Source organism: Girardinichthys multiradiatus, chromosome 19 (assembly GCF_021462225.1).
Source record: "Girardinichthys multiradiatus isolate DD_20200921_A chromosome 19, DD_fGirMul_XY1, whole genome shotgun sequence".
In the NCBI taxonomy this organism is placed as follows: Eukaryota; Metazoa; Chordata; class Actinopteri; order Cyprinodontiformes; family Goodeidae; genus Girardinichthys; species Girardinichthys multiradiatus.
The window spans coordinates 25,871,801-25,899,442 of NC_061811.1; the positions used below are offsets into that span (position 1 = coordinate 25,871,801).

At 38.4% G+C, this 27,642-nt stretch overlaps 1 protein-coding gene across 1 annotated transcript; it reads right to left on the reverse strand.

Moving 5' to 3' along the window:
• Window positions 1-10,558: 10,558 nt before the first annotated feature.
• On the reverse strand, window positions 10,559-26,544 carry LOC124855894 (programmed cell death protein 10). The gene is made up of 8 exons (XM_047346029.1): window positions 26,386-26,544; window positions 23,093-23,302; window positions 20,913-20,966; window positions 18,446-18,563; window positions 16,494-16,620; window positions 15,896-15,974; window positions 15,730-15,812; window positions 10,559-11,424 (listed from the first exon to the last, which is right to left on the reverse strand). Exons 2-8 carry the CDS (start codon window positions 23,180-23,182, stop codon window positions 11,343-11,345), a joined length of 633 nt encoding a protein of 210 aa, XP_047201985.1. The 5' UTR covers window positions 23,183-23,302; window positions 26,386-26,544; the 3' UTR covers window positions 10,559-11,342.
• Window positions 26,545-27,642: the final 1,098 nt, after the last annotated feature.

Here is a 27,642-nt window from a genome sequence, read left to right on the forward strand (position 1 = left end):
TCAGAGAAGTAATGAATCCCTCTTTGAAACAACTGATGAGTATTATTGGCTTAATTAATCAGATTAGACACAAATTGTCTTCGCTGTACCTTTTCCCAAATAAACACAAGAGTAATAAAAACTTGTAATACCAATCATCAGCATCAGAACAGACCATCTTCCATATAGCTGCATCGTGTCCTTTCTTCTGGTACTGAAAGCAAACAGTTTGTTTGCCCTTTTTTTTTTTCAGAGAAAACAAATCATAAACAGAATTGAAAAATCCTGCTGCCTCTCCTGAGTGGCTACTGCGCTTCAAGGTGCCCTGTTACCACGCTGGTACAGGTGGGCGGTCGTTGGAAGCTCCTCTAGGTAGGAGGTTCAGAACCAGGATGCTGCTCAGGTGGTGTTCCCATGAACACCTTCCAGTGTAGCATAGACCCAGGTAACACGTTCTGCTACCTTGACAACGTGTAGGATCTGATATGGGCCGTTCCAGCATCTGGACTTCAAGTGTGTTCTCCTGGAACCAAGGAGTGGAGTTTGGAAGTGGCTGTTTCCATTAATGCAGCATTCACAATCTGTGAAACTTGAAAAAGCACAGTGGACAGGTTTTGATAGTAAAACAGCATCCTCTCTTCACACAGAGATGTGGAAGGTAGAAATCTTAGCAATATCCCCATGCCCAAACTAGGCGACCTGTCAAACAGCACTTCAAAAGTCTCAATTGTAAATGAAAACAATAAGCAGAGCCTTCACAACATTTGGCTAATTTTTTATTTCAAAGTTCCATTCTCAAGCCTAGGTGCTTAATTACATGAACTTCATCAAAACATCCAGCAAAATCAAAGAGAATTAATCTTCTGACTTCACCTGATATACTAGCAGTGACCATCAACTAAATATTCTGAATAAAAAAATGTGACATGATGTTTGAGGATGACCTGATTACAGGTCATTATTTCCATAGTTTCAGAATACCCAAAGAGAAGTTCAAAAATGGTCTAATCTGTGGAGATGTAAAATTTCACAAAAGAATCAACACCGTACTTTCAGAGAGGTTTTCAGAATGTGGTCTTAGGAAGCTATGCACCATTTATATAAACAAAGTACAACGTCTCTTTCTCATTGTCACAAAGTCCTCACTGGAGATATGAGCTACCCTTTCTCCATGAGTGCTAAAACGATTGTAATCTCATGTTACTTTATTCTGACATTTCCCCTCTTCTGCCGCAGGGTTCAACCCATACAACAATCCAGCAAAAATTTAAAAAGAAATAATGTTCTAGTAACCAGGATCACATTACATAGAACCAAAGAAATTGATTCTGACATAATAATGTGTCACTATGAAATTACCAAAAGCAACAATAAAATCCAGATGTTTTAACTGCAATTCAGTTCCATTAACAACAAAACGCAAACTTTAGTTGTTGTGCGATTCATCAATGTCTCACTTAGAAATAAGTCACATATCATCCTGATTTGTCTACAAGCTACAAGCATTTTGATTCTATTGTCTCTTAAACAGTGTTGAAACTCAGGGAGGGAGGTGCTGAGCGTTACCATGACAGCAAAGGCGTGAACCAACCTGGTAGGTGAGCGGAGTCAGGCAGAACTAACCTCTGATTGGCAGCTTATGGGCGGACCCACAGTTTCTTCATTCCAACCCATCTTAGTGAACTTTAAACTTCAAAACTGTTAACATGCACCTACCTCAGAAACAAGCTGCTTCTTAACTCTCCTAAAAACTCAAAGTTTTAATCAATCTGGGATTTAGAAACATTATTCTAAACATGGATTATTGTTTCATGCAACATATAAACAAACATTCATTCCAACAAAAACAAAGACAAAACATCAAAGACAAACAAATGTCCAAATTTGAAGCTTCAAGAATTCAAAGAAATTTTTAACAATCTCTTTTCAGAATATGTTTTCTCAACCATATCTTTTGATGCTATAATTGATCAATTTTGTTATGACAATCTTCAGGATCCTTTTTTTAAAAATGAGTGCACATAGTCCAAAGAAATCTCAAACTATTTAGAAACACAGCAACAGTTTTCATTAACATGAATCCAAATTCACTGATGCTGAAACCTTTTGCCAATTCTTTGTACTGTAACTCTGTAATAATAATAACTACAATCCTGAGAGTTATTGTTATAATTCTCTTTTTGTTTGGCTCAATTTGATCGCAGCTGCATTCAAGAATTTCTCTACTTCAGGTTAAATGCAAAGAAGTATTTTAAGTCGGCGTTGACATTTTTATGCAGTGTTTGACTTAACCAAAAATTAAGCTAAGAAGCTTGACTCCGAACTGGACTTTTTCCCACATAGTGTTTCAAAAGGAGAACAAACATCATTTTCTGTAATTTGGGCTATTCAAATTTTGAGAGTTGGGGAAAAAATTATTACTAGAACCCCTCTTTTATAATCTAAATGTTGATAAATGTTCCAATATTTTATGTCTTAGTAATCTGAAATTACCTTGTCTACCTTTGTACTCCTAGGTATTCTTTTAATCTTTAAAACCCTAAGAAATCAAACAAGGAGACTGGAGTTTGAGCCGACCATCCTCTTTAGTGTGGAGAGGGCCTTTATTTATTTTCTTTTGCCAAAATAAAGGATTTTACTTGTCTTTATTCCATGATAAAGAATCCTAGCCTTGGCTCCAAAACAAAATTCTTCATCCCCAATCTGTGTTCCCCAGAGTAAAAAATTTGAGTATTATTGCATTTCAAAGCCACCAAAATGACTGGAACATAATCAGATTTAAAAATCACTAGTTCACACCTCCTAATTTACCTCAGATCATATTTGCTCCTAACCCAGTTCATAAGAAGCTTCAGACAAACATTATGCTAAAAAAAAAACCAAGCCCAAAACAAAACAAAAACCAGATCTGTTTTAAAATAAAGAAAAAGCATGCTTAAAAATGTTTTGGCACTGTGGTGGGAAATAATTACACAGTTCTGAAGGAATCAATTCAAATCAATTCAAAGATACTTTATTGATCCCCGAGGGGAAATTAGACTTCCAGTACAACCCATCCAAACATACATCATGACACAAGACAAGGGGGGACGGGTCACCAAGGCTTTGCTGCCCACTCACAGGCGCTGCCCTTGCTAGATGAGAAAAGAGGCCACATTAGGAAAGTAGAGGGAAAAAATTATATTTCACACTTTATCCTTAGCAGGATACAGTTTGAAATTGCAAAAAACGTCAGCACAAAGAAGCAACAAGTTGACAAAACAACATCATGCCGGGAACGGTGAAGGTGGTATGAGGGGGTGCATATGTTTATCTTGAGCATGTGTGTGTGTGCAAGTGAGTGTGTGCAGTAAGTCCATGAAGCACTGTCACAGAGGCCATTGTCCTTGATGGTATGTTGGAATGTACATCAACCTGTCATGATGTAGAGTTGTTTGGTTTTTGGTTTCGGGTTTCTTCTTATGTTTTTCACAGTTACGGTTTTGACTCGTTCTTTTGTTATTATTCTTCTTAGATTTTGAATCATGCTTCTGTTATTTTCCTGGTCATGCTTTTGTTTTGTCGTCTTTTTCATGTTTTGTCAAGTTTGGTTTTCGGATCTGGTCATGCTTTTGTTTCATGTTTTTCTAGTTATATTTCTGTTAGTTTGTTTCCTTGGATTTGCGTTCTGTTCAAGCCATGTTTTGCTCCTGTCACATTGTGTTCTCTGTCAATTAAGTTTATTCGGTTCACCTGTCCAAGTTAATCTGTCTCCTTGCTCCACCTGTACCATGCTCCATATATTCACACCTGTTCAGTTAGTCTTCGCGGAAACATCTTTCATTCTCATGCTCATGTCAAGTTTGATGCTCGTCTTATTTTTAGATCATGTCATGCCTGTCTTGCCTGCCCGTTTGTTTTGTTCCTGCCTCCTGTAGTGAGTGAGTTTTCGTTATAAAAAATTTTTCACCTACCGTCACGCTGCCTGCTCGTCTGCATTCCTAGGTCCAATATCAAGTTAGAAATCCTGATATCAAACATCCAATTATATACACATCTTCAACATCCTCGACTGACATTATCGACAAACACACAATCCTCCACTTCTGCCAGGAGTCCATTGTGTATCCAGAGAAAAACGTCCAGTCCGAACAAGTTGTTCTCCTTCACCCTGTCTTCTCCTCGAGAAAATTTGATCAATTGCATTGAGAGACCAGCTGACCAAATCCATAACTAAGAATTTGGAAGATATGCAAGAAGAGGCTCCAAAAAGAAGACAAGACACAGAGCTGAAGCACGGCAGATATGGGAGGGGGTGGGAGACAGAGAAAAAGCGTCCACCTCCACCAAGAGCAGAAAGAAAGATGACAGTTGCTATGTTTGTTGTTTGATTCCACGTGCTATTAATGATCAACCATTTTTGGTACCTGTTCCTATTGATACTGCTTATACTCTAGCTATTTTTTTCCAGATAACCGGCTGGTGGAGATAATTTTTCCTTGGGTGAGGAATTATATTGTAAGGCAAAGCAGAAATGTTAGTGGATTTTCTAGGGAGCCTAATTTAATTTGTGCTAATACAGGAACTCTTTATAGATTTTGGGGTAATAGGAATCAATAAGATATCCAGATATAGGTACAGATATTTGTATTGCAAAGGAGGAAAACATTTCCTCTGTCTTTCCTTGGAAAGACAGAGGGTTGTAAAACTATTATATCTGTTTTATGTGCTTTAACCAACAGACATAAATTTGAGTCATGTCCTATCAGAACTGATTCTTATACCGTTTCAGGATCTTCGGTCTCAGATCCCTTTGTGTTAACTCTTAATCTGACAGTCTTACCAAATGGAAGTAAATTGTATGACCAGGCAGGTAAATTAACCAGGGTTCTTGTTACTTTTCCTAGTAGAGATGGGTACTCGTGTTTAAGAACATGGTTTGGATGTGTGGAAATAGATCATATCTGTATCTGCCTGCTAATTGGTCTGGAGAATGTTATTTAGCTCACTTATACCTACAGTCATTACTTATGATTCAATCACTCCATTATTAGAAAGGTAGACAAATGGCAAAAGAGAGCTAGGATTCCATATAGGAAAGGGATTTTGGGTACCCTAATTCATAGGATTAATGAGTTGTCAGTTTAGTTAGAAAATCTTACTGCCTTAACTGAAGAGGTTTCACTGTTCTGACGAAGGAGCAGCAGGATATAAGAATTATGGGTTTGCAAAATAGGATGGCTTTGGATTACTTGTTAGCTGAGAGGGGTGGTGTTTGTCATTTAATTGGGGAACAATGTTGCAATTTTATTCCTGATGGGTCTAACAACATGATAAGTATCCATGAGAAATTAGAGGCGTCGCTGACGTCTGAACAGAAAGAACATATGGTCCTGGTGGTTGGACATCCTGGGTAATAAAGATTGGAGTAATTTTTCTTTTTCTTTTTGATTTTGATGTTTCTTTTAAAGTGTTGTATATATTGTTTATCTTGGTTTTATTTTGATTATTATCTTGGGTGATGGTTTTGTAGAATTTTCTTTTAGTTATATGATTATCTTGTAATCACAAGGGGGGAGTGTAATGGAAATTATTTTATTTAGTGCTCTAAAGTGTTCCAAAGTGCTGTGAACTTCCATTTACCTCTCTCCTCTGACCTCTGTGTTTTGTTACCCTAGAGGAGTTGGTCTGTAAAACCATTATTAGAAGTTTAATGGTTAAAACACATCCTGGAGGGTTGTGTCTCAGGAAGAGCAGATGGTCTGCTCATAAATGACTTTCTTACCTCTGACCTGAGGAGGGTCTAAGGCCATAAAGCACAAACTCTTTTAAGTTGAGGTAACACCCACATACTGTTTAAATACTGTGTGTAAATGTTGATCGGGGCTCTGCTTCACTGACTTGTCAGTGACAGGGTCTTCAAACGCTGAATGCCTTTGAATAAAACTTATAAAGACAAAGTCCAGATTTTCTCTTGTTGATGAGTTAATTTTTCTCCAACTTTGATAAGAAAATTCCACCACAGAGGTAACAAAGTTTTTTATGAGGGCACTGATCTAGCATCCCTTGAGATATACCACTTCAGGGAGTGTTAACCATAAAAGTCCTGATTTTAGATTTTAAGTTATATCTGTGAAGTCCATCTTTATAGAAATCATAGTAAAGCTGGAGTCCAGTCTTTCACCATCACTTGGCTAGTTGTCGATAGAAGATAGAGTCGATAGAAATGATGCTTTTAAAGATAACAGAAAAGTGGACCTTGGAACCTTGGAAATGTTCAGACTTTTACTGATGATTAAGTCCAAAATCTGTCCCCTTTTGTGTGTTGGCTGTTAAACATGTTTATCACATAGTTCTTCTGCACCTTGGAAGTTAAACTCCAAATCCAGGAGAAGGGATTCTGGGCTGTATGGAGATAGGGGAGGGGTGGATGGGGTCTTCGGTGATGGCTAAGCTAATGGGGTGTCCATTTGTCCAGTTGGAATCTGGGCAGATCCCATTTGTTGTAGTGATAAAGTCTCTTTCTGTGTGATTTTTTTTTCCATGGTCCATCTTTATCTCAGCAGGCTGCATTTGTCCTTCAGAGTGCTGTTCTATCAATTGTTTTGTATTTTCTTGTCTCCTGTTTGTGGCTGAGGCAGGTGATGTCTGATTCACTGAATAGAAAATGTTGGAGGTAAAAAGTTCTAATTCAGACATAAGACAGACCCCATCTTTCTTGAAAAAATGCCTTCTTTCCATTAAAATATTGAAGTTGCTGTTGCAGCTCATTTCATACAAAGCACTGATAGCAAAAACTGAATTCCCAGGTTATGTAGACAAGTTGGGGCAAAGCATGGACTGCAAATGAGACGTTTCAGGCACCTCAAAAACTTCTCATTCTGTGTACCTGCATAGAAGCATAGTCTCAAATAAAGGTTCCAAAGTGTACACTTTGTTTAAAAGATTTTAAAACAATAACTTAGTGATATAAGAAGTGACTGTGGTTCAGTGGGAAGAGTACTTGTCTTGCAATTTGAAAGTTGTGGGTCCAATTCCAGCTTCCTCCTGCCAATGTGGTTGTGGGGAATATTTTTTATATTTCCTTTAACATTATTTATTGAGTGTTTTAAGTTTCCTTTATGTAATTAACAGTACAAATACAATATTGCATATAATTCTAGTCAGCATAATTTTTTCTTGTTTTATGTAATGTGCATTAATATTGTCTTAAGTTAAATGTACTCGTACTCGTCGTCTTCCGCTTATCCGGGACCGGGTCGCAGGAGCAGCAGATTCAGCAGAGACGCCCAGACGTCCCTCTCTCCAGACACCTCCTCCAGTTCCTCCAGGGGGAGCCCAAGGCGTTCCCAGGCCAGCCGAGAGACATAGTCCCTCCAGCGTGTCCTGGGCCGTCCCCTGGGCCTCCTCCTGGTGGGACGTGCCTAGAACACCTCCTGAGGAAGGCGTCCAGGAGGCATCCGGTATAGATGCCCGAGCCACCTCAACTGGCTCCTCTCGATGTGGAGGAGCAGTGGCCCTACTCCGATCCCCCCCCCGGATGGCCGAGCTCCTCACCCTATCTCTAAGGGAGTGCCCGGCCACCCTACGGAGGAAGCTCATTTCAGCCGCTTGTATCCGGGATCTCGTTCTTTCGGTAGGAACGTAGACCGACCGGTAAATCGAGAGCTTCGCTTTTCGGCTCAGCTCTCTCTTCACCACAATGGACCGGCACAGCGCCCCCATTACTGTGGCAGCCGCACCAATCCGCCTGTCGATCTCCCGCTCCATTCTTCCCTCACTCGTGAACAAGACCCCGAGATACTTAAACTCCTCCACTTGAGGCAGGAACTCCCCTCCAACCTGAAGAGGACAAGCCACCCTTTTCCGGTCGAGAACCATGGCCTCGGACTTGGAGGAGCTGATCCTCATCCCAGCCGCTACACACTCGGCTGCGAACCGCCACAGCACATGCTGTAGGTCTTGGCTAGATGGGGCCAGCAGGACCACGTCATCTGCAAAAAGAAGAGACGAAATCCTCTGGTCCCCAAACCAGACCCCCTCCGGCCCTTGGCTGCACCTAGAAATCCTTTCCATAAAAGGTATGAACAGGACCGGTGACAAAGGGCAGCCCTGCCGGAGTCCAACATGCGCCTGGAACAGGTCCGACTTAGTGCCGGCAATGCGGACCAAACTCCTGCTCCGCTTGTACAGAGACTGGATGGCCCCTAGTAAAGAGCCACCGATTCCATACTCCTGGAGCACCTCCCACAGGGCATCATGAGGGACACAGTCGAATGCCTTCTCCAGGTCCACAAAACACATGTGAACCGGTTGGGCAAACTGCCATGAACCCTCGAGAACCCTGTAGAGGGTATTGAGCTGGTCCAGTGTTCCACACATTTAACATAACATGTGTTAGTTTGAAAGGCAAGGGTGACGGATAAAACACCAGACTGTTAAAAATAACTCGATATAAGTTAATGGCGTGTACAACAGTTGCTGGGTGAATAAAATGAGTGAAGGCAGAACAACTTAGTGTGGCTCTTGTTTACCTAATATGAGTATGTAAGTGGAAGAAGAGTGTGTGTTTGTGTAGGTGTTGTGTGCAGGAATTGGTGGAGGAGTGCGTGGAGCAGAGGAAGGAATAATGGACGATCTTCTTGTATCTGCAGAACACAAACCGGGCCTTTCCACATCTAGTCTTTTAGATGGTTGCATATTCTCTACAAAATGTTTGTGGACTGCTCAATTAGGCACATCCTTTTCTGCTACCGGCTGAGAGAACAGGGCCTGTGTCACCTGAGTCTAGCTGATGACAAATGAGGTCCATGTGCATGATTTTGACCTTCTCTTTAAGTAATAGTTTTATTTCTTCCTTACAAGGCGATAAACAAAAACACTGACATGCCCCTGGGCAAGGCACTTAATCTCAAGTTGCCTACTGATCTGTGTTGATGTTTGAATGTGAGTACGATTGAGTGAATGTAGATCTAGTGTAACGCATTTGAGAGGTTGGTGTGACTGGAAAGACTAGATTCAGTCCATTAACCATTCAAATATAGTTACTTTTGTCTTATTGTAAGTAGTTTTTATCTCTTAGTATTTATAGCCTAAATATTCAGTAGGATTATCAGTTTTATTTAGTTTGATTTCTGAAGAGGTAAGTGTGGAAAAACATAGAAGATGGAAACACAGAAATTTTATATATGTTGTAGAAACAGTATACCAGAAAACTTTTGTGACATTTGATACAGTTAACTGACCCCTGACTGATTCAGACCCCAACTTTGGAATCCACTACATTAAAACATTCTAATCTTTTAATATAATGAAAATCTAAAATAACTGTCATGTTTTCAGATCTAATGACCTCCATCTTTTTTTTTATTTAGATGTCATTTTTTTAATACATTACTTCTTTTAGTATATCTCAAAAAAAATGTAATAATTCCTAAGCCAAAGGTCTTACAACAATGGGCTTCAACGTCTTTAAGTGCAACACAATTGTTTGTGCCAGAGCTCCAGAAGACTAAATAGAAAACTATCCTAGATAAATATATCAGAAACAAGAAAACGGGCCAACTGCCCAAATGTCTGCTTGAACCTTCACTGTGTCTTCATCTTCAAAGTAGATGTAAATAGTCTATATAAATCAGGACAGAAATCTGGACTTTTGTTCCTTTTCCACTGGCTCCACTCCATTTAGCCCGCTTTGCAAGCATTTCGATTACTGTTTCTTCCGTGCCGGTTCTGTTACAGTATATCGCAAATATATCAGAGTTAAAAGTAGTTACAGGCGCTGTATTTAATAGCACCTTAAATCAGCTGATCACACAAAATCCTCTGTTCAGACGCGCATACATTTCCCCTAAAACACACATAACAATACCACCAGGAAACGGCGTGTTTGGTTCCGATGGTCTTTAAGCAAACAACAGTCTGCAGGAGGGTGCAGGCAGAACGCAGCTGCCTGCACCGGATCAAACGAGAGGAAGACCCCCGGAGCAGAAATGACAAACATCCACACTAAATCTAATTTCACAGCGGTGAAAGGTCCGCTGTTTTGGACTTTAAAGTCCTGGTCCTTGTTATTGCCATGCCTGAGACAAAAACTTGCAACTACTTCATCCAAACTTTGGAGCATCACCAATCCAGACAGCATAAGGGGTTTAACATATTAAAACTCCTTAGCCTTATTTGAGAAGATCTGGCTGGGCAGTGCTCCAGATAATTACCCCAGTAGATAATTTTATACGTCAAAAAAACATATACAAGATATTCTCACATATACAATAATACAAATATTTGTGTTTATTATATGTTATTTATTAAATTCTTATTTTTATTGTTTCACAGATTACTTTAATGCGACAATGCCAGCAAGTAACGTTAATAGCGGCATAGCACACTACACTGACGGCTGGAGGCGAAGCTTCAAAAGATTTTTAAATAGCTCCAAAGCTCCAGTTGTCAGTGGGTCAGTGGAAACCCTACAGGTTCTGTGCCGGGCAGAGAGAGAACAAGTGGGGTGAAGTCGTGAAACCTAAATAGAGCCAGTGGAAAAGAGGTCTTAAAGTAGAAGTGGATTTTTTTTTCTAAAAAAGAAAAAAAACAGACATCATTTGGAAACTATTTATTTGAACATTTGCAACCAGACATTAGTTAAATACAGAAGTTTAATTTCTCTCTCTACGTCCCCTTAAACAGCAGGGACCAGTTCCACTTCATTACACTCAGAGAGGAGGGAATGTTACAAGACGTTGTAAGGCGCACACTGTGCTGGAAGTAATTTGGCTTTCTGTCTTCTGATAGCGAGAAACAATATCTGAGTCTGCCTCCCAAAATGTCCAAAACTGCTCCCTCTCCTCGCGACTGTTTCCACCCACAGCCAGATGACTGATTTTTGTCAATCCTGCTCAAACACACTGTGGCAAAATGACACCAAGAGGAGGCAAGAAGAGAAAACCAGTAAAGAAGGCTGAGACGCACCCCTAACTGAATGTGGTCTCAGATGTGTAGTCATGACTCAAAAGCTAAAAGTAAAATGATCAACATGAATATATTAGAAAAATGGCAATTAGTCTTTCATAAACACCTGACCTCACCACCTCCCAAACAAGAACAGGGTTATAAATTAAAACTGTCCAAATAAAATCAATTTAACCGAGACTTTGGGCCCATTCTGTTCCACTTCAAGACTGGAAAATCCTCATTGAGAAAACAAATGGCACTTTTCAGTCTTTTGAACTGGAATCTAGAATCTCGACTCCAATGAAATCGACCCCGACCCTTAAAATCAACTCCAATTTACATATATGGGCGAGGCGCTCCTCAAGCTTCCGCCACTTTAGCAGTGTCTCCCCACGGGATGGGGGAGGTGGGGACTCAGCGCTCTCTGCGGGCTAGGCCACAGTTTTGAAGGTCTGAAGTATGAGGTTGGTTTGGTGGATGAGCCGGTTTGCACTGATGAAGACATTTATTGCCCTGGAAAGAAAGAAAATCAGAGTTCATACAAAGTCATTTCACTGGTTTTCAAAAGATAAACCCCAGGCTTTACTATCGAATGTGCAGATGAATTTTTGCAGACATCCCTCCTTTACTTCTCTCTGTAGCACGATTTGTACTCTGTTACAGTTTATACATTGAAAATATCTGAATGTTCACCACCCCATTCTAATATTGTAGAGGTGTCTTCTGTGAAGTGAGTAACATGAGGATAAGGATTTTCTTGTTGTACATGAATTTGAATTTCATTGAGAACCTATTTTGCAATTATTTCTTAAAGCAAAGAAACACCAAATATTTGCGTATTAAGAAATTAATTTAAAACATATGTGATCTTACTGAGCAGCATGTCCATGCAACCTATAGTATATGTAATATGTACCTAACCTTTAGTTGGGGCTGCTTTTTTTTTTTTTTACAAGATATGTTTTTGGGACTAGAGGGCTTTATTTTTCATTTTTTGACAGTAAGCAGACAGGAAAGAGGGGCCGAGAAAGGGGGAGACATTCGGCAAAGGTCGCTGGGTCAAAGACTCGAACTTGGGACAGCTGCATCGAGGACTGTAGCCTCTACATATGGTCGCGTGCTTAACCCCTACACAACCAGCACCATGCCCAGTTGGGGCCCATTTTGCATGAATTACTGCATCAATGTGGTGCGGCATGGAGGTAAAAAGCCTGTGGCTCTGTTGAGGTGTTAAGGAAGCACAGGTTACCTTTATAGACTTGTATAGTCTATAGTTGGTCCACAGTTACATCTAAAAAAATCTGAATATCCTGACAAAGTTCAATATTTTTTGTTACTCATTTCCAAAAGTGAAACTCATATATTATCAAGATTTATTACACATAGAGCCTGTATTTCTTGGAATTCTGATGTTCATGGCTTACACAAAATTGAGACCAAAATTTAGTATTTCAGAAAATTTAGACAATTTTTAAAAAGTTAAATATTATTAGAAACTCATGGTGTCACACCCTAATCAGCTAATTAACTCTAAATCACCAGAGTTAAACTCTAGAGGGAAGGTACCCTGCAACGTTTAGATGTGCCTCTGTTTCAGCACACCTGAATGAAATGAACTCTGTACAACTTGACTGGTAGATAATTAAGCCATTTGATTCAAGTGCGTTGGACCAGGGAAACATGGAAAAGAGGCAGCACACCAACCCCTGAGGACTGCTCTAAATGGTCTCTCAGCCTGGAACAATAGGCTACACTATCATGGGGAGGACTACTGATGCAGATGTCCAGAAGACAGTCATTTACACCCTTCAAAAGGAGGGTAAGCCACAAAAGGTCATTGCTGAAGAAGTCAAGTTTTCACAGTTCTGTATCCAAGCATATTTATAGAGAGTTAAGTGGAAGAAAAAAGTGGGGTAGGACAAGGTGCACCAGCAACAGGTATAACTGCAGCCTTGTGAGGATTGTCAAGCAAAATGCTTTCAAGGATTTGGGGGAGCTTTACAGGCAGTGAACTGAGGCTGGAGTCAGCACATCAAGAACCACTATGCACAGATAAGTCCTACACACAGGTTATTGCAGAGTATTGTCAAGAGGAAGATGAGACACCAGACCCAACAATGAAGATGACCTGAAGGCTCCTATTAAAGGAACCTGGGCTTTAAATGTTTATAGATGTACCTGTATTTCACTGGGTCCAGTGTCCAGTCAAGCACAGTGGTACTATGTTCTTTAAACAAAGTACTATTTTTGTCAGTGTTGCCAGACGTCCTGGTTAAAAATAAAATCTGCATCACCATAAAGCTTGTGAGCAGATGGAAGCAGGAAGTGCTTTAAACGTTCCTGGTAAAATGCCACGCTGACCGTGGACTTAATAAAATACAAAGAATCAGAGACCTCCTGCGGCTTGCCCTCCATATGGAGGCCGTCAATAAGGGTCACCTTGAAAACTACAAAATAAGCTGCTGCCCCTCTGATTGTGTTGGCAATTACTTTTCCATAGTAAAAATACATTTTTCTTTTGACTTAAAAATATAAAAACTTTCTGAGAAACGTTTTTATAATGTTGGGTTTTAATTAGCTGTAAGTTATAATGATCAAAATGAACAGAAATAAAGATCTGGAACAAACCATCCTGTGTGGAAGGAATGAATGAATAAATGAGTTTTTTTTATTTTATTTCTAATTTATTCAGATGCACTTGTACTTCTCTCCTTTAGATAACTGGACTGCTCAATAGATCAAGGTCATCATGCAACATAGAAACATAAAAAAACACACTGGATACCAATAAACAAACACAATAAAACATCCTCAAGAAATTTGCCTTTTTTTGTCAGCACTAAACTCAAAATTTTAAACACAAGGATGAATCTGAAGTCTGTTTTCTGCATAACTGGCAGAGTGCAGCTTTGTTTGTGGGGGGGTGAAAACTAGACAGAAACAAAGTCAACGTTACATTATAATATAAGTAAACTGTACACCAATATTAGAGCACTTTGTCAGTTACACCTACTTATGCTAGGACAAATCAGAAAATGTTTTAGGTCTAACTAATATAAAGTCTACACACTATTCTTTTTTTCAAATATACAATTTAATACATTGATAGGCATAACAATGATAATAACAATCACCTAATAACTTAGTTAATAACTTGTGTTTAACAACTTAAGGTAAATATTACTGTCACCTTAATTTGGTGTTTTTAACTGTGTTATGTGACTTGAGTGCTTTTATAGCTAAGTTACCTAACTTCAATGCCCTTCTATAGCATGTTGTAGCCTCATTTTTCAGTTATTAACAATTAGGTTTAGCCAACAACTGAAATCCCTGTTCCCAAGCCAAACCTCCCTAGATATTCACTTTTTCATGATAAAGAAATCTGTGGTATGCTTAGTTGCCTAGATATACTGTGCAACTTTAACCCAGTTTTTGAACGCACTGATACTGCAATGAGAATATATTTGTGATATATTGTGCAGCCCTAGTATACAGTGAATAATCTAACTGCGTGGTGTTGTCAGTAGGTGACAGAGCAGTCTCTTACACATACAGATTAGTGAGTAGTGGGCCTTAACCATATTAGGATAAGAAAAATTGGCTAAAATAAACAATTTCTGTTTTATTATTTGAATTTTTAAAATATGCTAATTCTGGTGACCATGGTGTAGATCTCTGACATTTAAACTTTTGTTTCACTCTGTTTATTCAAAGGTACTTTAGAGGCACCGATTCAATTTATAATTTTGGACTCAGAACCCTTTATTTCTTATCACAATGCCGAACTCATCCGTCCACTCCTAGCAGTAACTGATTCTTAGGGTTTGCAGCCAGACGGCATCACTCTTAATGACTTACGGTATACTGCCGCTCAGACGTTTGCATACACTTACCGTCAGCATAAATGTCCCTTTGGAGACGTACAGATTAATAAAGCTGAAAGTATTTATCCACTCCAAACCCAGTTTTGAGGTGTGTTTTGGATCATTGAGCTGTACGTTTTTACAATCTAGGTGCTGATTTGAGGTGAAGTTGAAGAATTTGGAGGAACAAAAGGAAGGAATCCTCCTTCTCAGTTTTCTGAGAAGTTTGGCTTTGAGGTTTGAATTTTGGAACAGGCACTTTTTTCTTGGTCAGAAGCTTCACAGTCCTTGTTGATGTTAAAATCACTTCAATTTGGACAGTGAAAACCAGCAAGTTTCAATTTATGGCAGGCGTGAGCCTTGGTGGTTCCTGGTTTGTTCTTTAAACATCCTAACCGATTTCCTTCCAATAGGACAATAATCCCAAACACACGTCAAAACTGGTTTTAGAAGGAATAAAGCAGACTATTAGGGTGCTTGAATGGTCCTGACCTGAACCCCCAGAATGAAAATCTGCATTAATTCAGTCTGCGCCAGGAAACCTACTAATTTAGACGAGCTCTACCATTTCTGATAGGAAGATGAAGTCAGAATTCTGCCAGATGCTTGTTGGTGGCTACAAAAAGTCATTTAACCTAAAATTAGTTGAGATTGTTTGTGAATATTTGAGCATGAACATATTATTTGGACCATGTGTAAGTTTTGAATGAAACCAATTTGTTTACCCAATTCCTGTTTTTAAAATGAACTAATGTGGTATAATCACATCTCTCCAGAAAAGAAAGGTTCAAAAGCATTATTAAAACCTCGAAACTAAAGACATTAATGGTGATGAGGAGTTCATGTAAACCTCTGACCATTATTGTAGAGCCGTTCCCATTCGATACCACTACTTGTATTTAATGAACAGCACATTAATGAGCTGGAACAACACGTGTTCTTATGCGAGACTCACTTTCCGTCTTTGAAGTATGTTTTGAGGGTGTCGCTGAAACTTTTTGAGTACTTCACAAACTCCTTTTTCTGGTGCTCCAGAGCCTTGGAGGGCAGAAAAACATCATCAGACTCGAGGGACGACACATTGAAGGATTACAGAACCATTTTGCGTGTCCGTTACTCACTCTGCGATTCTGGTACTGATATTTCTTAATGACATTGTTGACTGTATCCAGGAGCTCTTTTATGGCGCTGGCTATGTCTCTGTGAGCAAAAGGCATGAAATCACAAATCAAATATTGTCTGAACATCAGGCTGTTTTACACAGAATATGTGACACACTTTGCAGCCTCCGCTCTCAGAGGTAGCTGTTACTTAAAGCTGGAGAAGAAGTAATAATTAAAACATGAACCTCTAAATGTAAACTACAAAAACAAGCAGAAGAAACGGATTCTAACCAGCTAGTGCAAACGGTAATACAAAACCAGAATTTATGACCACATCACTGTTCCATAATTAGATTGAAGGTGACATTTTAACAATTCTGCTGTGGGTTTTTGAAGATTAACCACTTGCTCCACAAGTAAGCAATACTAAGAGTTAGATGTTTATATAAGAGGTAGACCTCAACTCCAGAGATTTCACCGGCTGTAGCCTGAAGCCGGCGCCCCTAATGTGAAATACTGGAGGTATTAGAGCTTATCCACATTTGGAATATGTTGCCAATAACTGAAACATTTCCTTCTATTGAATTAGAATAAAACCCAGGTTGCTTGCACTTACTTGATAGTTTGTAGAAACCGTACTCTGTCGTTGATCTCATCAGGGATTTTGCTAAGGATCTGTTTCAGAGCTCTGGCCTTCTCATTTAGGTCCTGGAACTCCTGTCCAGGCCGGCTGATCATGAACTCTGCAGGAGGAAATGTTCAAACCTTGTCAGGAAAACAATCATGGAGAGATCTAACAAAGAGAGCACCTGAATTTGGTCAGGTCCCAAAGCAACATACAGTGTCAGGCACATGTATCTGCATCTTTCAGAAACGCATGTCAGAGCCTTAAAGTTATTCTGGTAGCATAATCTCACACTGAAAATCTTTTACTTCGAGAAAATGTATTCACTGTGCTAAATATCTCATTTTAATATATATTTTACAAAATCAACAGTGTTACAGTTATGTTACCTCTACTGTCATTACTCATAAATACAACAGTGTTTTTCCACTGTCACAGCATTTTCTTATCCTACAACATTTTATAACGCCGTGTACAGAGTGAGGGATCTTTGACTTTTTCTCTCTCCACAGTCTCTCTAGATCATCCAGAGACCTGGGTCCTCCTTTATGCTCATCCTACAGGTTTTCTATTAGAATTAGGTCCCAATGTTTGCGACCATTTTGAGGTTGCTGATAGGGGCCCCTGTTTAAAGAGTTCATAATCCCATGCAATCTAATAAGGTTCTCAGGGCCTCCATCATATTTAACTATGTGCAGGAGGCTTTTTTCCTCATGTTCACCATTTGTTTCATAATGTAAAGATTACGATTCTTGATTAATTAATATCTTTCGAAAATTGTAATTAAAAATCATAATTCAGAAAAATTATTTCTTAACAAAAAGTTATTGCTTATGAACAGAAGACAGAGATGTCCTCTGGTGTTGTGATTATGGGCTCAGAAGCACTTAATAATTAAAATTTGTTCATTATAATTAATAATTGCTATTTATTAACCAAAACCACGCTAAATGTCACTGTTTAATCAGCTGCTCCACCGATTGGAGGGGAACTCTTACCTTATTTTGACAGATAAATCACTCTTGCACGAAATAAACACAAATGCTTCTCCTTATATATGTGAACATTTATTGAAGCCATATAGCCCTGATATAATTAATACTCTGGTCCAAAAACCTTCACCTAACTAACATGTACTATTCTACAAAAAGAGCTAAATATATAAGAAAATATATGTGCATTCAGTGTCTATGAAGATCAAGCCAGCAATTTTATGGACAAAATGTGCAATTTGGGTTAAGTTGGAAAGAGAAGCTCTCCTGGTGTGCTGATGTCTCGATAGCGGCGATTAGCTGGTCGATGATAGGCTGCACCCTTTAGCCTCTAGCAGCTGATTTCCCCAAATCTTGAACGAAGGGTTATAAAACTGAGGCGGGAACTCGGTGAAAAAACTGCAGTAATAAAACTGGGACAAAGGAGTGGTCGGGCGAGGGCCAGACCGCAGCTGTTTTGAATGGAAAACTTTAAAAGTCCAACTTCTAACTCCTGGCTGATTTGGGATCAGCCGGACAAAACCATGGCACAGCAAATCAAACGCAGCTCAGCATAAAACACTTCAATCAGTATCGCATGCAACTAAGTTAATATCTTGGATATGTTCACCTGCGCCGGAGTGTCGGCAGGGGTCTTCGATCGGTTATGAATCTTCTGACCTTCTTGTATCAGACAGATTTCCAGATTTCAAGCTCTTACGGGAATGGCCGTGTGGAGGAAATGGATTGTTGGTTGCTGAAAATTTCAATCTAATTTCACAGCACACAGTTCCAGTTGAAGTCCCAATAGAGTTTAGCACACTCTAAATGTTTAAGTGGTGGAACAGAAAAGGCTTTTTTTTTCAGCGCTGTGAGCGTACACCTCAAACTGGAGGCTGTATCAACATCAACAAACCCAACAAGGCCATTTAGATCATAACACAGCAAAATCTCGTTTTCTTTGTCACTCACCTTCCACATCGTCCGCAGCCATGCGCAGCAGGGATTCGGTGAAGTTAATTTGCACGTTCTTCTTCTCCAAGATCTTCATTATGATGTCCTGTGTCAGACCAGGATTCTCTCGCTCTGCCTGTCAACAGAGGACAAACATACATCCAGACAGGGAAGTTGAAAAACACCCGCCAGGCGTTAGATAATTCAAACCCTATAACATCAACCAGCAAGCAGTGGCAGGGGGCTGATCAGAAAAGCATGTGAACAAACAACCAATGAATGCTACAGTAAAACAGCTGCAAGGTGCCCTTATCTCCATTTGGGTTATTTAAAAAGAAAAACATCTTCTTCATTATTGAAGTAATCGTAGGCACAGGGGTTATTTTAGTGAAGGAATGGAAGTCATTGCATATTTGTGCTTTGGCAGCAGGATAGCTTTGTTTATAAGCTAAAAGCATTTGTCTGAGGCTGGTTTTTAAAAGGAAATGACAAAACTTTGTGTGAAAGAACAATATGTGTTTACAAACACATGAAAATGTATAAAGTTAAAAGCAATGTGGAACACAAGTCACAAGAAAACTATAATAATAAAGACACGTTTTCAAAGGATCAATTTGACAGCTTTTTGTTCTTGCAAATCATTTGCATTTAAACAGTTAACATGCCCTCTATTGGCATATGAAAGTATCACATGAGAATAACGCTAAAGCTGAACAAGGAGCTGTGTTGAAGAAGCTGGTGCTTTTATCCCTTTTTAAACAGCAAACTATCATCAGAACTTCAATATTCCACAAAGACAAACCAGCTCTGGGTCAATTTAATCTTTAGTTTGTGTCGAACTGTGTTAAAATTGTTTGGGTTTTTGCCACGAGTCTGTGTGCAAAGTCATTATGCAGCCGGTCCTGAAAATAGATGTTATCAACCAAACTCATAGATGATCAACATGACCTCTTCTTCAAAGATTAAACTTGGTGTTGGACAAGTTAGTATATTAAAACACTTCATAAAGTTTTGATCTACTGATTGTCAAAAAATCTAGATATATTTATCCTGGACCTGAATATCTTTCATTTCGGTCTTGATTTATTTGATAATGATTTCTTTAGAGCTGTTCTTCATCCAGGCTGAAATGATCTGATAGCAAACAACTCCAGTGCATTTTCAAATGTTTAAATTCGTTGTGGAGTTCAGATAGTTACAATTATACAGACTTAAATATATGCATAAACCCCCCAGTAATATTTGGTTTAAATGCTGCTTGCAGAATTCTACAGAAACCACACACTTTGTGTTGCCATCGAGGAGCTTCTGGTATAAATTGTCAGGCTTTCTGTAACAGACTCGGCTCTTAGGCATGTCACACAAGTTTTGAGTATAGTTGAGGATGGAGCTTTCCAGAAGCTTAATGCTAGCATGCTTTATCCATAACTAATCTAGTTGTGATGCTTGTTTTGAATCATTGGTGCTGAGCACTCAGTTGTGTCCAAGTTCCAAACATCGGACTCAACCTGTTATCTTCAGATGAAGGTAAATTGATTATTATGGTCAGGAACAATCTCGGGTTCCTGCCGGGTCCTAAATACTGCAGGAACACAGTTGGTTTCGTCCTCCATGAAGCAAGATTTGGTTCACCTGCTGTAGAATTGACACCTTGCTCGAATAAACTTTGCGCCTGCCAGTGGGAGTGTGCAAACTGCCTCAGGGAGAAAAGTTTGATGTGTTTGAAGGAGACAAGGTCAGGCTTTTAGGTATGTGAACACTGCTAACTATCAAACATGGTGGTGGCAGCAAAATGCTTTAAGACCACGTTTGTTGCCAGTAGTATTGTCGCTTTGCACAAAGTGGGTGGAATAATGGAGGAGGGTCACCTTAAAGTTCACCAGACGACTGAAACTTTCGACACAAATGGGTGTTCGAAACACAGATCAAAGCTGGATTTGGAATGAATAAAGTATTAAATAAAGGTTTTAGAAACACTTGACCTCAACAATGCTGAAATTTAGTGAAGTATGGTCTAAAGCCGGGTCCATCCTAGGAAAACCTACTGAACGCTCTAGATTCTGCAGAAAAGAGTGATCATAAATTCAGCCATAATTATGCCAGAAGCTTGAAAAAAGTCACAAAAGTGTTTGGCTTCTCAGCAACTTGTTATGAGACCTTTAAACAACTATTACTGGGGGCGTATGTATATATTTGAGCCAATTTTCACCATATGTGGATTAGAATACATCCACAATAAATTTTAACTGGTGCAACAAGTTCTTGCTTTTAAAATTTAGCGAAGTAAACATAATCATTTCACCCAGGAAAAAGAACCGTTTACATAAATCAGTAAAAGATCAAAACTTTAAATAAAACATTAAATGCAAGGTGACAGCAAACTGGAAAGCAAACAAGTTGTGTTATAATTTCAGAGTTCTGCGATGGCCACGGTGTGACCCTGCTATTTCATTTTTTGGCTCGTAGTATTAATGAATCGTCCTACCTTTTTGAAGGCTGCTCTGAGCGTCTGAGCTGCTGACATGTTGATCCTTTCCAGCTAAAGGAAGAAAACAAAAAGACTGGCATGTCAGTGCTAAACAAAACTATGAATGGGGTCATAAAAGGTACAGTAAGGTTTCACTCCACTCAGCTCTTGATAGACACAACATTTAGAATCCTTAACTATAAAGCACAGTGCATCCCTGAGTTTTCTGCAGGAGATCATCCAGGTTATTCACAGCTACAGGTGATTAAAATGTCGGACCAATCAGCTAGCTTGCACGGAAACTAAATGAAGGTTGGGAACCAAAGAAAATATATAATTATCAGTTTGGTCTTACAACCTTTAGTGCAAAACCAATAAAACAAGAGTCCCACTGCACTGTTTCTAACCATAAACTGATAAAGCATTGTAAGTATATTATGTGGTAAACTAAGCAGTAGTTTGAGTATTTATTTGAAGTAAACTGGAGGTTTTCCCACCATCTGCAGCAACTACTAACTGCAGTTAAATAAACTTTACCTCCCAAAGCTAGGTTGTACCCATGCTAACTTTATCGACATATTTTTTAGGCTTTTTTTCTAATGTTCTCTTTATTAATTTCTGCCTTCCTCCACCAATCCAATAAAATAAAGCCTTCCACATACAATTTAAAAACATGAACAGCTGTAATATTTGTTTCATGTGAAACAGAGGAACCACTGAGCTGGACAGTGATGTGTAAAAGTAACAGCTGGTAAAAATATTTCATGTTTTGAGAGTTGTTCCACCTGAGAGGTCTAAAATGTCGATATTGTGACTTTAGAATATAAAATTTCAGGCCTATTTTTATGTGTCTGCATCTAATTAACTTTGAGCTTAGTTTCTAACTCACTGTAACGCTCCTAAATGCATCACTCATTTTCAATCCCCTGCCCATCCTGAAATTTCAGGAGTGTGCAGACTGTTTTCATACCAGGTGAGAAGAAGCGAGGCACCAAAACAAGTCAGCTTGTTTAATTAATCACGGTTCTGATTTCTGGGAAAGCTGCGATTTGGCTGATGATATTGTAAACATTATAAAGAAGGAATAGAATGAATATTATAACCTGTGGTTTGCCTCTCAGCTGAGAAACGTCTGGGCTCAACAGAGCGTGAGAACGTGCAGCTGATAAAACATGAACAGAGTTTATATAACAAAGAAATTATTCTAACAGACATAAACCAGCAGTTGATGGATTTTAATATCGTGAATGTTGTCAACAAAGGGAGAATACTTTGTTCGAAGAGTAGAACAGCTTTTATTGTTCACTGTGAACAATCGTACGACAATATTTGAAACTTATTTTACTTACGGTTATAATGAGCCTTGTTTGGCATGCGTTTATTAGGTTGCTGTTCCAATTACTTTTCACTTAACAGTGTTTCTGATACTTCAGTACGGGTTCTATGCTAACTATGCACATGTTTTGCATTTTTAATAGTTAATAATTTTGCAACTTGGGTCAATTGTCACTATATAGCAGATATGTGGTGAGATTCTTGATCCCAGTGACCTGTGAACCCCCCCAAACAAGAGTTATTTAAATGTTTTTGTAAATATCTTCTCTAGTCTGATCCACTTTTTAGGGCTGCCACAATTAGTCGACAGAATACATGATGTTGGACCTAGTACTTAGGGCTGACACGGCTACCGTTGGGTCATGGGTCAGGGTTTTATGTCACTCCAAATTGAGATTATTTTTGAGTCATATCGCCCAGCCATTTTGCAGATTAAATGATGCATTAATTAAAGATCTGCTGTTGATTATGTGTTAAATGATTTGGGTAACTCGATATGTCCGCGCTGATGGGTCATCAAGTTCTTAACAGGAGGTTGGAAACGCTGAATATTCAGCTATACACAGATTTTAAAAATGTTGTCGGAACAAGTCCAGATAACCTGGAATTCTGATTAGAAGGAAGAAACATTAAATATTAACTTCAAATGTAGAGAATGTTCGGTTCTGCAACTAAAATAAGATCCAATCACAAACAAAGAACATGAGTTTACTTCTACTTCCAGCTTACATTTATGTATATTTCAATTAAAAAGTAAAACTTATGTCCAACAATATTCCTTTATTAATCATTTTTCTTTTAAATTATTATGAACTGCCCTCTCTTTGACTTCCTAGTGGAATTTCTGTCGTCAGCTGCTTTACCTCGTTGAAAACTGGGTACATCACGGCGTACAGTGTCATGGATACCATGGAGTTTGTCTCCGCTTCATTCTTCATCTCCTCCATTGTCATCCTCCAGGGAGGAGTAGCTCTTGTCAAAACAGTGAAAAGGAAACTGCAGCTAAAACACACTCACACATACACTCACGCACTCACACTCACACACCCTGAAACCCACGCAAGATCCAGAGCCTGGAAGGAGAAAAACAAAAACAAATGAGAAGTGATGAAATTACAATGTGAAATGCAAATGTCCTAAAAATGGCTATCAGGGGATGGGTTGACCTAATTCTGATTAGATGAGAGGATACTTACGATTGCTATGATGTAATGAAAATGAAAAGTATAAAATTTAATTTATCTGCTAGTTCTCAGCTTTCATTTACATTTATTGAATGACAGGTGTCTGCTGACTGGTGACATGTCACCAACTGGCTTCAGGAAGCCCTACGGCAGCAGCTTAGAGTCAGATGCTCAGTTTTGGTAGAACATTGGTTTATTTCACTCTCACCACTCTTTTTCTTAAGTAAAATGCTTCACCTGATTGGAGAACTGCCGCCATCTACTGTTTAACTCCAATCACAATACTTTCAAACATAAAGTCAAATAACACAGGATCACTGATGCCAAATATCTTTGGGAGTTAGGGGCCCAAATCCTTGGGGCAAGGTAATTTGCATAAATAAAATTTAAATGTTTATAGGCGGTCCCGGGTTTGAATCCTGACAATGCTAGGTCTCTCTCCAGGTACTCCGTCTTCCTCTCACAGTCTGATTATATGCACGTTAATTTAACTGCTCTTCCTAAATTGTCTCTCGGGTATATATGAGGGACAGATTGGATGGATGTTCCAAAGCTAGATAATTACTTTTAATACATAAATTACTAAACTATTTAGAGATCACTCAAACAAACTTTATGTGAGGAGCACTTTGTATTTAGATCATTTTAACACACAGTGCTGTCAAATAAAGATATAAATCACACAATTACAAAGAATTGAGGAATCATAAATATGGAAACTCAGGAAATAACTATTAAAAATACAAAAACTAAATAAAAAAGGGAAATAAAACAAAAATAAAGTGACAAAATTTTTAACTGTTCTATGAATAAAATGCAAATCTTAACAATATTGAAATATCAATAATTTATTATCAAACTTCAACTAAATAGCCAACCTAAGTAGGTATGTTTTTAGTTCGCTTTTAAAAACAACAGCCCTCTCAGGTGTCCTCAGAAAGGCAGAAAAAGAAGAGTTGTGACATCAGGTACTTGTATACCAATCAGGCATGGGCCAACAACTGGGGTCAAGGTATGCCAAGGTTTCAAAAAGTTACTATTTCATAAGTGTTCCTAATATCATCCATTCGGTTTAAATTCTTTTTAATAAACAAAAAATTGCATCTAATCAGAAAAAAACAGTAACTCAGCACTGTCCATAAGCTTCATATATGCTGAAAGAATAGCTTCTATATGTTTCCCAAATATACAAGCAAGGCAAATTGGGCTGCTTGCAAACATTTACAGGCATAAAAACCACAGATAGTCGGAAACTTTAGGAGTTCTCCTCATCACTCATATCAAGGTACTTCTGTTTTATAACTGTAGTCGGTAAGCTACAAGCAGTATGCCTGACAACAAACTGACTGCAGACTGGCTATACCAGCAGATAGCCCAACTAATAAACCCCTTACTGTATGAATTCATTTACAGTTTTTTTTTTTTTGGGGGGGGGGGGGGGGGGGGGTTTAAAACCTAAATGGCTTTTGCTTTAGCTGTCAAATTGATTCTGAATTAAGTAGAGATTACCTTGAACATAGCACATACAATAAACATTGGTATAAAACATGCAAATTAGCAAAAATAGGCATTATTGGACATAACCCTGAAAACTAAGTGGAGGCAAAGTGACCCAATGCAATCTTTGGTATCCACTGAATATGCATCAACAGGCACTGGAGAAATATATGCAACACCTTCGCCCTAGAGGTTTTAGGAGAATTGCAACAATAGTTTACCACCACCTAATATCAGCTTGTAAAACCTGTAAAGGGGTACTGTACAACCACCACTGGCAAACTACAACTAAATTTGACATGTTGTAAATTTTTGTTAAAGGCTATGCATCAAGATAAAAACAACAAATAAACGTAAGAGGTAACATTATATTTAACATGCACCATCTTACAGCACCACCATAGCTTTTTGCTTAATTTCACTTAACACTATTTCTTTCAAATTACTTTGTTTATACTACTCTATTATTATTATTATGCTTGGATATTTTTCATTGTCACCAATCTAATGTCAGTCTTTTTTTTTTTTTTTTTATAAAAGCACCACAGGGTGCATAAACAGTGAGAATTTCATACTGATGCCAGTTAGTTAAATAAAACTTTAATCACCAGAGCCACTGTTTACATTGATTATTGTATAATATTACATTATATACATAACTACACATGAGGCACTGAGGTACTACTCTCTTGTAATAAGAAAATAGTGTCAGTAAATACGGACGGCACATGTTATGATACAAAACTTTCTGTAAACTTTAACCAATTCTATGCCAGTCAGTAATGAGGAAGAGATACTTTCATACTGAGCAACGGGAGTGGCACAGTTTTATGTCAACTCGCTGATGACACAATTCTCAAATGTCCAAACAATTATAAAACACCATAGGCATCATACGATTAAAAACAGGAATTAGTTTTGACGAACTGATTTCGTTATATACAAAATAGCAAACCGACTATTACGGGAGCTAATGCTTAAGATAGCAAATAATATTGGTTTGTTTGTACCCAAATCGCAACGCATATCATCAAAACATTAAAAAAATATATATACAGTAGATAAACTCTACTATTTATTTATTAAAGCGATGTCTTTACCACTGAGGGCTACATAGAAGGCTAACTAGATACAGCCAGAACTTAGGTGAAGCTACTTGGCTAACAGGAAAGCTAATAAAGTAGATGAAATGTAGGCCGGGGTTTGACATTTTATTTTACTTGACAGGCACTTCTAAGCTATTCACACCGAGACAAGAAGCCATATATCGTAACATATTTAACGCTAATAACTCGTAATATTGACTTGAGGCCTGCAGCCGAGCAGATCGATGATAGCAGCGAAACGTAGCTTGCGGGTTAGCTGAGGTAATTTGTATATTTGTAACTGCCGTTGCACTAAAATACGTCAACGGACTGCTGCGGGAGTAATGGCGTATGTTCGTGGATCTGTTTCAAACTGGTAATAGTATCTACCTTTAGGCTGACTTCTTAAATAGGTCGGTTCTCCCGTCGACTGCCTTTTAGCTCCTGTGTTTTCTTTACAACTTAAGGCGGAAGTTTTTTAGGACTGGCCAAGGCGACATCTTCCGGACCATTGCTACGTGTGAGCTTGCGTCATCCAATCAGATGACTAACTTAACAGTGACGTAGCCTAAATTGTTAAGATTTTTGGAGCGACATCGGCTTCAAATGGTGTAAAGATAAGAGCCTGTGACTTTATACTTTGTTTTTCCCCACAAGTAATGTTTGCATTTTATAACATTAAAAGGCCAACAAAGGCTTAAAGAACAGATAACACTATAATAATTATAGAAAAATATGCTAAAGAGACTTTAAATATACACAAAATACTTAATTCAAGGGTGTCCAAAATGAGGCCTAGGGACCATTTGCTGCCCTTGCAGTAATTTTTTGTGGCCTCCAAAGACAGTCCAAAAATGGTACAAATTTGGCCTGCCAGCAAATTGAAATGATGCAGATGGAAACTTAAGTGATTTTCAATTACAAAATATTAGGTACAAGACAAATATTTTTCTTTTATTAGCCATGTTTTTTGCTTTCATTTTAATATCACAATAAGTAGGACCACAAGCATTCAGCGACTTTTTACTCAAAAACAGACTCGGGTACACCCATTCATTCAACTTGGATTTCTTGTTTTTGTTCCTTGGAATAGACAAAAAACATTTTCTAGACCATAAAAAATAGATAACATTTGACCCCAGAAATTAGGTACCTGTATGATTTTCTTTTATTGAGGCAACAATTATTATTATTGTTATTTTTACTTTGTTTCATTAAAATATTGCATGTTGAATTGCATGTTGAATTTATTGCTGAGCAGGTAAAATTGTGATATTTGATTGTGACCAATCTTCAAGAAATTATGTCAGCTTGTTGATAAAAATCACAATGCACCATTTTTTTGTAATCTTCTTTTTTTGTTTTGCTCTACTGTGTGTTGTGTTATTGTTTTTATTCATCTCTTTTAGTTATTATGTTCAGTTATATTATCTGTTGATAAAATGTACATGCATAAATGCATTATGGCACATTTATGTACATATGAAGGTTAAACCAGGTAAGGATCAAAACATCCAGTAAATAACACCGATGATGTCTCCAATGCAGTGCATCAGGGGATGTATGATCAAATGATGCCATATTCTTGATTTATTTCTTGAAAATCCTTCTATCCATCTATCCATCTATTGTCTGTACAGGTGCAGG

Excerpts from the sequence above, each read along its gene's own strand:
- LOC124855894 (XM_047346029.1), bottom strand. The coding sequence starts at position 23,182 with ATGACAATGGAGGAGATGAAGAATGAAGCGGAGACAAACTCCATGGTA. Across the intron at positions 15,975-16,493 it reads CGGTTTCTACAAACTATCAA|AGACATAGCCAGCGCCATAA; the intron begins GTAAGTGCAAGC and ends TTTTGCTCACAG. Across the intron at positions 11,425-15,729 it reads ACATACTTCAAAGACGGAAA|GGCAATAAATGTCTTCATCA; the intron begins GTGAGTCTCGCA and ends CTTTCTTTCCAG.